The 12,608-nt window shown below is 46.0% G+C and overlaps 2 protein-coding genes across 2 annotated transcripts; both read right to left on the reverse strand.

Moving 5' to 3' along the window:
- Nucleotides 1-6,936: 6,936 nt before the first annotated feature.
- On the reverse strand, nucleotides 6,937-8,582 carry Aud_005373 (uncharacterized protein; the record flags this gene model as incomplete). Its single annotated transcript, XM_043290302.1, has 4 exons — nucleotides 6,937-7,641; nucleotides 7,702-7,772; nucleotides 7,983-8,278; nucleotides 8,344-8,582. The coding sequence occupies 4 exons, from the start codon at nucleotides 8,580-8,582 to the stop codon at nucleotides 6,937-6,939; spliced, it is 1,311 nt and encodes a 436-aa protein (XP_043146237.1).
- Nucleotides 8,583-9,452: 870 nt separating this feature from the next.
- Nucleotides 9,453-11,559, reverse strand: Aud_005374 (Ser/Thr protein phosphatase family protein; the record flags this gene model as incomplete). The annotated part of the gene is made up of 2 exons (XM_043290303.1): nucleotides 9,453-11,170; nucleotides 11,250-11,559. The coding sequence occupies 2 exons, from the start codon at nucleotides 11,557-11,559 to the stop codon at nucleotides 9,453-9,455; spliced, it is 2,028 nt and encodes a 675-aa protein (XP_043146238.1).
- Between the last annotated feature and the right edge of the window lie 1,049 nt (nucleotides 11,560-12,608).

Genomic DNA, 12,608 nt, shown 5'->3' on the forward strand with positions numbered 1-12,608 from the left:
CTATTCTTCCTATTCTTCCTATTCTTCCTATTCTTCCTATTCTTCCTATTCTTCCTTTATATCTAGGCAAACCATTTATTCCCCTTTGCATTTGTGAAATTTCCTTTAACATTTATATACTATCTAGTATATACTATTTCACCATTTTTATTCACAGGGAGGTGATATTATAATACTAATATAGCTATATTAGTGTAAAGTAGATATAATAGGCAGAATCTAAAGGATTATTAATCACTAATTAATCTTAGAAATAATCACCTAGTGATTCAGGGAAATACTTAATTCAGATAGACTATCTATAGAAAAATAGTTTAGTAATATACTACTATACTATAGGGGTAATAACTACTCATATAACTAACCTCTGGTAATACTAAGTTATTATAGAGGATAATTTATATTTACTCTAAGGATGCTAAATATAGCTACTATAACATATAACTAACTACCATATGCTATGTCTTGGTAATGGTAGATAGGTAGATATAATAGTTAGTAAAATGGTATTAAAGGCATCTACTAATATACCATTCTACCATCTACCTTAACTATCATCAGGAGGAACTAAGGATATATAAGGATACTTATTATTATTATATCTAGTACTCTTAGTTTAGTTCCTTATATTTAATATAAGTTATTTACTTAAGTATAAGTTCACTAGTCTAATTCATTAGTTACTCTCTTACTATTGAGTATACATACTTAATAGGCCTTGCTTCTATCTTTGCTGTTATTATTCTTATGTATCTTTGGAATTATCCTTAATCCTGTTCGGATCATTGTATCATTGCATCATTAGGCTACCTGGTCGGTAGGCCTCAGGTAGGTATTGGATATAGTCCAGGGACTATATCACCTCGTTCCCAAAAGTAGTGACTAGCAGGAACAGCAGAGACGGATCCCAGGGTGCGATACTAGATATCTACCAGGCTTACCCAACTGGGCCATGTGGCATTTAGTTGAGAATTAAAGCTTTTCAGTTAAACATCTGCTCCTACCTTCACTCTGGCTGCAGGCAGCTGTCCATATGATATATTTTGATTTTACTATACTAGGGATAATGCCGTGCGTGCGACCGTAGGGAGTGCGGGAGTGGTGGCATGTAATCATTATAAAAAAACCAAAAGTGCCTTTTGTACAAATAGTCCGCCGTACTTAGTCCACAGTGGCCTTAGCACAGCTTTCACAGGCGCGGTAATCATCACCATAGTATGTTTGCGCCATGCTTCATCTTTACAATTACTGGCCATGACCTGTTGGAGAAGCTTGTTTGTAATAAAGTAAGGTAGTCCCTCAGCTTAGCATGATTCTTACTAATAGAGTTTACCTCTAATAAAACTATAGCTCCTCTCTGATTTATTTGACAGACTATGTGGGGCTATTATTGGGATTATTACTATTATAGCGGTTCAGACCCTGGGATAGAGTGTTAGAGGAATCGAAAACTACAAAGATGCTGATCCCAAAACTGCTATTATAATGGTCTCCAGGAGCACGCCCGCAGCTGTGCTTTACGTCATTGCGTCGGCAGCACTTTATAAATTCACTAATAAGTACACGCCAATAATTCTGGTCGTGGTTGGAGCCATTGCGTCTCCTTCATTAAGTTCAGTCTATAGCTCGTCAATGCAGATGTCTGGGATCGTCTCGACTATGCCAGACCCTTCCACATTGCTGTTTATCATTTGGCTACAGTCGACTCACCAATTACGATAAGCCCCTTATCAGTACCGTCGTGGCTCTGCTCCTTGGTGTAGCCCTGTTCTTCATCCATGTTCTCCTTCGGTTGATCCTGATGATCAACAGGTACATGGCTTTTGACAGCTAACCAAGTAGGCAGCACAGCAAGCCCTGTAGTGTTCAGGCGAGTAAGCGTATAGTTCCCGGAAAGAGCTAAAGCCGCACATTGCGGGTGGTCTTGCGTCACACGTACCAAGTAGAATTGTGTTAACTGCTAGAGGAACCCGCCCTCCATGCCACTTGCGAGTGTTGAGTCCAAAAGAAACGGCTTGGCTGAAGCTCTCCTGGCCACGAAGAATACCGGATAACCGGGCTGAAATTCAATTAGCTCTGCATAACAGGATATCACAAGTGACTCACATAGCTCGGAAATGTTATCCGTCATCGTGGAAATCAGATAGTAGCACCAGTTTTGCAGCGCTTGCTGAGAGAACTCTGTTGACGATGTTAATACCGGAACTCCAAACGTTTCTGCTGAACATACGCCAAAGCAAGACGACGAAGAACCCTTCCACAAATCCAGAGTCCGTCCAATCGTACGATGGCGGGTTGGCTGTGTACTTTTCTTGTATCACCCAGGCGTAAACCCATGCCACGATGTGCACCGCAATAACGTAGAAAAAGCTAATGGAATTAATTTGTCACTGTACACTTTTTGACGTAGAATCTCACCTGCAGGTTATGCGATTCTTCGTACTTATTTTCTTATAGTCCAAGAATCGGCTGATAATCGCTGAGGAAAGGAGGTTGGCAAAGTTTGCTGTAGTCAAGTCAGTTCCATCGCTTGATAAAGCGCATAAGAGCATATTCACATACTGACGAATCCCATCAAAGCGCGTGCACGAACACCGAAGTAATAAGTCTGGAAGTCTATTGTCTTTTAGTATGTCCCATCTTGATATCGGATACGCACGAGCATACTTCCGGAATATTGGTTGAAATATGCTGCCCAAAACAGAGGTAGGAGCAACATAACCTAAAGCAATAGTTCAGCAATGACACGCATTTCTTCTTTGATCAGCACTGACCTCTTTCCGACGAGAGAGCTTCCAGAGCTCAAGGAACTCCGCGCGCCAGGAGTTTTGCAGCACTATCCTGACCTTGCTTCCATCACTCCGCTGGACCTTTTCCGGTGGAGATAGGAATATGGCTAAAGGCGCAGCAACGCATTGTAGTGCAACGAAGATCAGGTATGTTTCTTAATCACATGTTAATGAGCACTGGGTCGACAGTTCGGCAACTACAAGAGACCCTACCGTATCCAACCTTCCCTCTGCTCTTCGCATTCCCCGAGCTGTATTCATGTCAGCCATTACATGTCTAGCACTCTTGTACTATGGCGATACTCACTGATTAAGTCCGAGCACAATAGCTCCTCCCAACAAGGGGGCCACCCGTGCGGAACCAGAGCCAGATGCTGCCCCAAATCAGCCTTCGAACCATGGAGGGCTTGCAAGTTAATGTCGCACTTCATGTATTTGCCTTTCTTGCCAGGCTCAGGATAGCCCAGAGCCACTGCGCCTTCGGATGCCCAAAAAAGGCCGGCCCTAGGTCTTCAGTCAGAGACGTGTGCGTAATCTAGGGGATAGAAGTGATACTTACGACAATCCACAGGCTACTGCGCCAACTAGAACAAACCACTCATTTCCCTACAACCATGTATCAGTATACTTCTGAGAGTCAGTCGCCCGGGGTTACAGACATATCGATTATTCGTGTATAGGGCAGCCCTGATCACAATTCTGTCAGGCGGTTGCAACTCCAAGCAAATTGCACGAACGAATACACTCACGAATAAATTGGATAACCGATCGCGCCGAGTAGAAGCGTCCAATTCAGCCCGATACGGTTGGCAACTGGGCCTCCAAACAAGCACAAGAATCCCACTAAACGACAGGTTAGTATTTCATGGAACATACAATCAGAAAATGTATGTCGTACTTAATGCGAACACCAGCGCATTTGCCGAGTTGACAAGATATGGTTCTTGTGCTCCTCCGGCTCCTAACGAGTTCATTGCATTCCACAATCCCGGTGCCATGAAACCCACACCACCGATGATGCAAGCATTGAAAAGTGTGGTGTGGTACCATTTTCGTTGTACCTGTTCCTCAAACGAGGAACCAGGAGATTTCCTGAAGGAAAGCGCCTTCAACATTTTGTAGCCGTTCTTCTAGGTCGTGTGAAAACCACCGAGGAAATATCTAGAGTATTACAGGCCATCGTGCTGCGCAGGTACTAGGAATATTTGAACCTAGAATTCTTCCTTCTGGTCTGTCATCCAACCTTATTCTTTGCATGTCTTGATCGAGCGGGAAAATTGCGTGCTTTAGACGGCGTGCAAGTACCATACCATGGTTATTTCCCATGACACATGGTTTGAGCCCAAGACCAATCATTATTAGCAGTTATCCATTAGGCTGTTCGGGGCGACCCACCTCTGAATCATTCTGGACGCTTCATTTTTCCGAGAGAGTACATTGCGCGATGTTGACCTTTTGAGGAGGATAATCACATTATATCTGAGTTTACTATGGATTATTGTGACATCTGGCCCGGGTTGCAATGGGTAGGATGCTTTCTAAGAGATATATATGCAGGGTTGCAAGAACCCATTCGTCACGCAATATCAGCTAACAGGTTACATGTCAAGCAGTGATAATCAACAAGCTCGCAATTGCTGTTCTTTACAAAATGTCTCTCGATCCCTTACTCCTTATCAGCAGAAGATAAGTCACGTATCAACTACCTGCGAGCATCCTATGGGGCTGGCTAAGACGTGACTAGCACGCCATACCATGGATGTCTTGGCTTGCAGCAACCCCGGCGCTCTCCCCCACAACATGACTATTTTCCATGCGCTCTTTTTGGGAAGGTCTTAGCTTCTCCTTGCAAAGAAGCTCTCTGCAAGAATACTAATCCCCAGCACCGCGTAGAGGTGCCTGCCCTTGCTGGGTTTGAAACTTTTTCGGATTCGGATTCGGATTCGGATTTACTCTTACGCCGTCCCAGCTACTCATGAAACCCATGGCTATGCGGGACTACTCCACTACCTGCTTGGCAGCTTCGCAGTTAGCTACATTTGTTATGTACATATCTCTGCCTTCAATATGCGCCTGGATTGAGGGCTTGGCTTCGCCCAGGTCTGTGTCTCGTTCCCTGTTGAAACTTTCTATGTCTGTCGGCGGCTGAATTATTTATCCGTAGCAGATCCTCACGTCACGTGCAGAGTGCTAAGGAGACATTCAAGTGGGGGAAGGGACGGAGGACCCCGAGACCTCCCGATCCGGCCCCAGCACGAGGAAGCAAGACGATGACCACGAGGCTCTCCGCGAGAGCAGAATCCACTCTGAACGATAGCCCGGCCCCAGTGACGGGAAGATCGAGATCAAAGGCAGGACTGAAGGCAAACAGGCCTGCACAGTACTCCACCTGGACTCAGTGGCAGTCCGGCTGCACACCTGCCCCCACCTGGGATACAGCCCATGCACGAGACCGCTGGAAGACCGCGTGCAGAGCGGGAGGACATCATCAGGGCACAATTGCGCTGGTGGACGAACACAGGACTGGAATAACAAGACACCTGGGAGATCAAAGAAGCGTATACGCAGCACCCCCAAGGTGGAAGCTCCCGGAGGTCGTGATCGCGGAGACGAGAGAGCAGGCTATTGAAACTCACGTCATACTGGTGAGTCAGAACTTTGCAACTCGCCCAACTTGATAGTCTTGTCATCAGAGCCAGATGCTAGAGCAACTGACCGAACCCAATCAGAATGGCCCTCCAGAGTATGCTTGAGGGCGCTAGTGGTGGGATCCCAGAGCTTGATAGTTTTGTCATCAGAGCCAGATGCTAGAAGCTGGCCATCTTGTGAGAAGGCGACTGACCAAACCAATAAGAATGGCCCTCTTAAGGTTTGCAATTCTGGACTCCAATTCTCCTCCACTTTTGGGCCTTTGGATAACCAATCAGAAAGCTCTCTCACAAAATTCCCCCTAATCAATGCTTTTTGTGGTGCGAAAATCAGGCTGGAGCTGTACAGCTGGCCCAGCCAGTCCAAAGTAGGGCCACCTAGGTGCTCACGCGTTATTTTCGAGAATTCTTCTATGAGAAATAAAGAGATGTCCTGCTTTGTTATATTAACATCCAAGTCCTGTAGGATGGTGTTCTCATAATCGCTTGGGTTAATTTGATCAAACTTGGAGCGAATGCGTAACTTTGACCGGCCTGTTAAGAAGAATCGGATTGCTTATAGCTTGTGGGCCTTAGGTAAAAGCTCAAGGATGACCTCCATATCTTTCTCCCGTTCACACTAATCTAGAGCATCATGCGCAATGGCTAATTCACCATTGCATGGTTCCATAACTATTCTGTTCAAATCCAGGTCTTCCAGTAAGAAAAAGAAGCCTAGTGGACCTCTTGCCGTTAATTCTACAGCTGAGTCCATGCCTAAATATAGTTCTGGGACCGAGGTATTTATACGTGCAGAGCGATTGCACAGAAGCTGAGCGAAGAAAGGTTATGCCACAGACATTAATTCACTTAAGTGAATCGTTGCAAACCTGTAAGGGTCACTTAGGGCACCATATGCTCTCTCCCATACTTGCATATCTCACTGACATCTATTTGCTGGGCATAAAATTTGCGTATGAGAGGAGTATGAGAGAGACAATAAGGAGAATTGTACATTGGCTTGCACAATTACCCTGCTCACCTTTAATTTTCCAGTTTTATTCCCAAACCCTATGCCGAGAAGCCTAGTACGTATTTACAGGTCGTGAAACTTTACGCGGAAAAAGGTAATGTACAATTCATGATAAATGGCGATCATAAGAGACAGTATCTGTTTGAAAACCATTCTTGCTATGATGTCCGCAGGTTATCCTCTCCCCCCATCATAACTTCCATGTACTTTTGTAGGTCAACGAGCCATAATATACGAATGGCGAAACATTGATCACCATGCCGATGCTGCATATATTCGTTTTATAGAGGGTATCGGATTGGTACATAGAGCCAAATGTTCTAGTCTCTGATCCCCGCATGAGCATGGGCTGCCGTACCGTACAGAGAGCCCTACACCTTGACCTGGAATCGAGGACTAGACCGAAGTCTCTCTCCGTATCTCACCAGAAGGAAAGGAACAGGAATGAAGACCAGTGAAATAAACCCTAACAGACTATTGCCCCACCCTAGGCCGAGAGTTCATCTTCTGGCCCGGCGAGGGGAAGGACTGCCCCCAGAATGGATCGAAGGACAGTATTACTGGCAATAGCACTGGCCGCGTAGATCGTGTACGTCTCAACAAGGTAGAGTTGAACGGGCATGAACGCACAGAGCATGCCAAGGCCGAAGAGGCCCGTTGCAATAATGGGCACAATCCAGTGGATCTTGTAATAAGCGGCCCAGCCGTAGAAGAAGAAGCTCATCGGAACTAGAAAAGCACCGAAGATCAAAGGGATAAGGTGTTCTTCCGGTTTGGAAACACCCCCCTGTCTCTTCTTCTTGACAATGGCATCGGAGTAAAACCCGGTGGCAGAAAGGCCCAGGATGGATCCTACGCCGACTCCGAGATATGCGAGGCCGGCTTGTCCAGAATTAAAGCCATATTGGTCGATGAAGATGAAGGTGAAGGTTGTGAAGAGCAGATACATGTAGCCGTAGATCAAGGCTATATAAAGAGCCATTATCGTGGCAATGGGGGCAAAGAGAAGCATTTTCGTCGGCCGAAAGATGGCCGTAGCAAAAGTGCACAAGGGACTTTTCGGGTTATCAAATACTGAGTGCAATTTGGGATTGCCGGTCTCCTTTCGCAAGCGCGCTGCTTTCCGGATCAAGAGGACAGGAGCGTACGTCTCGGGGATGGAAACAAGGCATAAGATTGTCAATACTCCGGACTGTGTCATATAGTTAGCCACCGAGGAAAGAAACACGAAGAATGAAAGCTTGAGACTCACCAGAATGGCAACAAGCCAGAAAACCCACTGCCAGCCAGCCCCTTTGGCCAGATAACCTCCAATAACAGGCCCTGTCCATCGTACAAAATTAGCGAACAAAAACGAACTAGAACCAGGGAAATGAGTATGATCTACCCAACACGGGGCCCTTGCATTCTGTTAGAATGATCACATATTATCCAGTAGCGATGAAGAGGTATATACTAATAAAGGTCCCATCATCCAGATGCTTAAAGCCCTTGCACGACTCTCGGCGGTCATGAGATCGGCAATATACCCACCTCCTAGTGTTAAGGGGGTACAGGCCACGAGGCCCATGAGCAGTCGGAATGCGATGAACATGCCGAGATTGGTGCTCACGGCGCTAGCAATAGTAAAGACAAGGAAGAGGATGTTGGTCGTGTGCAAAATGACTGCGTGGCCGTACAGCTCACTCAGCGGCGCGACAACTAAGGGCCCAAATACGAATCCAATGATGCATACCGAAACTACAAAGGATTCTAGCTCCGAGCTGTTGTTCTTGAACCGTTCCATAATCAGAGGCACTGCAGGCGCCGTCACGGTTGATGCCATCGAGCTGCATTGGTTGCATTGCGGCCATTAGCTCTCGGCCCCATAATGGAGCGCAATTGGGACTCTCACGGTCGTCTCAAGGCATACATATTGAAGGTGACTGCTGAAACCAATCCAATCATCCACCAGTGCCGCAAGAGAGACCAATTCTGCGGATTCTGAGGATCATCAGGGCCATCCCATTCCACCAATTCCCGGCCATCTGGTTTCACACCGGCCTCATGCCCTTGGTGCGGGGATTCGCCACCTTGGGGCGTTCTTATGGCGATCTTTTCAAGATCAGATTCTTCCGTGGGAGAACGTGACATTTTTTCCCTTTGGTCTTCTTGCTGGAGATCCTACCGATTGTTCCAATTCGCCCGCTTGCCAACATCTTTACAAAGAGTACTATAAATGATTGACCTGGTCACTAGACCCCAGGCGAGTATCGGATATAGTCCATGGACTATATTGTGCGCTCCCAAGGTTAGTGACTAGCAGGAACAGCAGAGACGGATCCCAGGGTGTGACATGATTGTCATAGGTTAATGCACATATATATAAACCATCACTACTTTCATACCAACCCCTGATAAAAATAATTATTCGCTTATATCTCACCAAAACCACTAGGTATTTTGAATCAATATTTCATTTCTAGATAGACTAGATACTAAACTATCTAGTGATATTAGTATTTCTAGAGAAATCCCTGAAATTAGTGATTACTAAGCAAAAAGGTGCAGGTTGGTTAACCTTGGCGGATAAAACCTTAAAAACCATAACGGTTTAACCGAATGGTTTCAATTCGGTGCCAAGAGAAATCGAAACCAGTGTGGTTCCCTAGGCTAGGAACCGAACCCTCACCGCTGCGAGTTCGGTGAGGGTCGGATTCGATTTTAGCGGTTCGGTTATGCAACTCTACTTAGTATAGAAAGCATTATTAGGCAGCCCTGGTCTACACCTAATAACTTAGCTAAGAGCTCACCAAAGATAACCTTCTCTAATTCACAAACCTCCTCAAAGGCCCGAACCAAATCTAACTCAAGTTAGATTTCAATATCATGTATGATCTCTAAATCCCTGGGCTGTGAGGAGATCTGGAGAGTTCAAAAAGTCAAAGCACATCTTTTCAACGGAGAAATCTACCATAATCCTCTGCCCTGGTGGCAACCTAGGCAATTCCTCCACTTGGATAGCTAACGATCCCCCGGCCTCCGAATAGGACAGTTCTCCCTATCCTGGTCCCAATTCCTCGCAGTATAGTCAACAAGGACCTCTCTACTAGTATATGCCCGCGGCAGGTAATCGATGACATCCTTCTCCGTATATGGAGCTCCGGTTTTATTAAGAGCGTCGAGTATTCTCTTCGTGAGGTAGTGGGTGAAAACCACATCAAATGAGGGCGGGTAATGAGACAGGTTCGGGAAGCTGGCATTTGCCCAGAACAGTTTCATGTATCTTTCGTCCTCGATAACAGGAGAGTGTAGCGTGTCGTCTCCGTCGTTGCCTAAGGCATCGTGCGTTGTGTACCCTGGGCTGTATTGTTTCCGTTCTCTGTTTCGTTGTTCGAGACTGTAAGAAAAAGTAGCCTGATGATAACTAGGATCATCAAATATGCTCCGGAGTTCCAGGTGTGACTGAGGCTGGGATCCATGAACCTCTTCGTCAATTACAGAGGAATCATTGTGGTCGCCGTCATCGATGCAGGAAACGTCTTGCTTTGCCTGCAAATTTGAAGCCATCTTCTTAAAATTATGACATGACATATTCGCGATATACTGGAAATAATTCGGAAAGGGCACGACAGCATAAGCGTCCCCAGTCGTGAAAGGGCCTTGGTAAATATTATCCCGGATTGTACCGTCATTGGAAATCACGACCCGCGCAAGGTGTGCCCGCTCTTTCTTGACAACTGTATCAGCGAGGGCAACCTTTAGGAGCTCATAGATATTGCCGTCCTGTCCCACTTTCTTGCAATTGAAGCAGTAGTCTTCTTTCGCGCAGCCTAGGAAGTAAGTTAAGTTGAGTAAATGTCGGGCTTTGCTGATATCGTCGGTGACCTTGCGGCCCAGGGGCGTATCGAAGGATGCTGGTACAGACGGGTTGCCGGTGTCTCCTTCCAGGTTTACCGTATGGTACGCAAACGTTACACGGTTCCAGTCCAGGTATCGGCGATCTAGAAGATAAGGGGTGTCCTGTATATCTCCTTGATTGCCTACGGCGCAGGACTTGTTCGGATGGGGCTCGTCACCGAGCAGTGCCTTCGCACCAGACCAGGTAGGTGATGACACGTTGTTCAAGGCCACCCATCCCACGGTATCGCAATACTTGCCAGATTCAATACCTGAGGACCTGTCATCATAACACGTGAAGTTTCGATGATGAGCGTGGCCCCCGAAGAGCTGAATAGGCTTATCTGTGGAATTCCTGATCCTATCACGCAGACACACCAGAGGGTTATCCTTTTTAGGATCCAGGCAAGAAGCGTAGGTAGGCGCATGACCGACAAGCACGTAGAGGTCAGCCTCTTTCTTCATGGCTTCCTGGAACCACGTTTGTTTGAATATCCAGCCCGCGCTGTACACCTCTGTATTATTTAGATCCCTGAGGACAGGGTCGTTGACAGTGACTCCAAACGCCACGATCCGTAACCCATTTCCCGTCTGGAAAGCGCGATATCGATTGCCAATTGATTTAAGTATCCCATTTTCTTTTACATCGACGTTACTTGTGAGAAATCGGTCACCAAAGACTCTCGATAGGTTTTGGTGGATGTTTAGCGCTTCTGCGCCGGTTCGAACGCCGTGGTTACCAACGGTCAAAATATCGTAATCAATGTTCTCAAAGATACTGTCTGAGACAGCTCCTTTAGGGCTTGTACTGTCGCTGAGGCCGCCACCGTCATGGAAGTCTCCTAGGAGAAGGAAAGGTGACCGCTTCAACATCAGAGATTCTTCTCAAAGTAAAACACACTGACATCAAAGATAACTCACCACTATCGATAAGAAGAAGATCTACCTTCTTGCGTAAGGCTTTATCTTTCATGTGCGTGACAAAGGAAACGAAGTCACCCCAGTCAGCACCCCAGCTGGGTACATTCGCGTGCCCATCGAGCCATCCATGAGTATCCGTTGTGTGCAGAAAGTTGACCTTTCCCCAGGGAAGGGGAGCTCGGGGTACTTCAGTCGTATCAAAGGCTTCTTTTTGTTGTTGAGGATAAATAATGTTGTAGTCGAATGCACTGCCAGGCACCGTGGCAAGTGCCAGTAGTGCTGCAGTGGAAAGCACAGAGAGAGATCGCATCTTGGCAGCTCTCGAAATCAGTAGCCTGGTTTAGCTTTGAATGGGGAGTGTTAGCAAGATCTATTCGACTAGTAGAGTTATACACTAGGTTAAACTAGTGCTGATAGAAGACAGGGTAGAAGTCAGAGTAGAAGATAGGGTAAAAGACAGGGTAAAAGACAGGATGAGACGCAGATGAAAGGGGTAGAAATACCTGATGAATACCTGCCACTGCAGCTTATGGTATCCCCAGGTAGTGGCTGCATACCATCCCTGCTGTCTCACTCTGATGTTACACAATGAATGCTGATATGTTAGAGCTACCAGTTGCTAAGATGGCTGCTGGATTCCTCGTTGAAACTCTGTCCGCAAGTTGAAGTTACATTTGGCCCATCAAACTACTATAGTTCACTACTATGGTTCCCATCAGCCTGGCGATCCCACCGTCCAGAGAGTACTTTTGTACATACTACAACTACTGCGAAATAGCTGCTCTTATTTAACGGTAATAAGGAAAGGATAAGGTCTGGATCTCTCAGTAGTTTAGCTGCAACATCACAAGGGCCGTGAACCAGAAACATACAATCATTGTCTAGGCACTGACCGGCTAGTTACGCTTTGAATAGCTTTCTGTTTCTGGCAACGACTAGAGTATATTTTCCTAACCGGCTGCCCGAGTGCCTGAATTGATTCCTGATAGTAAGTTCTGTCATGACGTGTTCACACTATCGGGTGTTGTGAATCAAGGCTTGATCAAGTAGACAATAGAGCTTTGTATACAGAATTTATTCCGTATGGAATCAGATTGATTTCTAATCAATCTGATATTCATCTTGTATATAAATCCTCATGCTTTCTGATATGAAGAACAATTAATCTTCCTCTGAATCACAACAGTTTTAAAAGCAATCACAATCATGGGAGAGGTATAAATCAAGTGCCTGAACCCAGCCGCAGAGCTTCTCTCAAAGCATCTTATGTAAGGTCCCGAGATATCTTAATTTTACTGAATGTATGATCTGTCCATCCATGTGCCTGTATATGATCGTCATCTTATCTAATGTTGGCAC

Source organism: Aspergillus udagawae (assembly GCF_001078395.1).
Source record: "Aspergillus udagawae IFM 46973 DNA, scaffold_4, whole genome shotgun sequence".
NCBI classification, from domain to species: Eukaryota; Fungi; Ascomycota; class Eurotiomycetes; order Eurotiales; family Aspergillaceae; genus Aspergillus; species Aspergillus udagawae.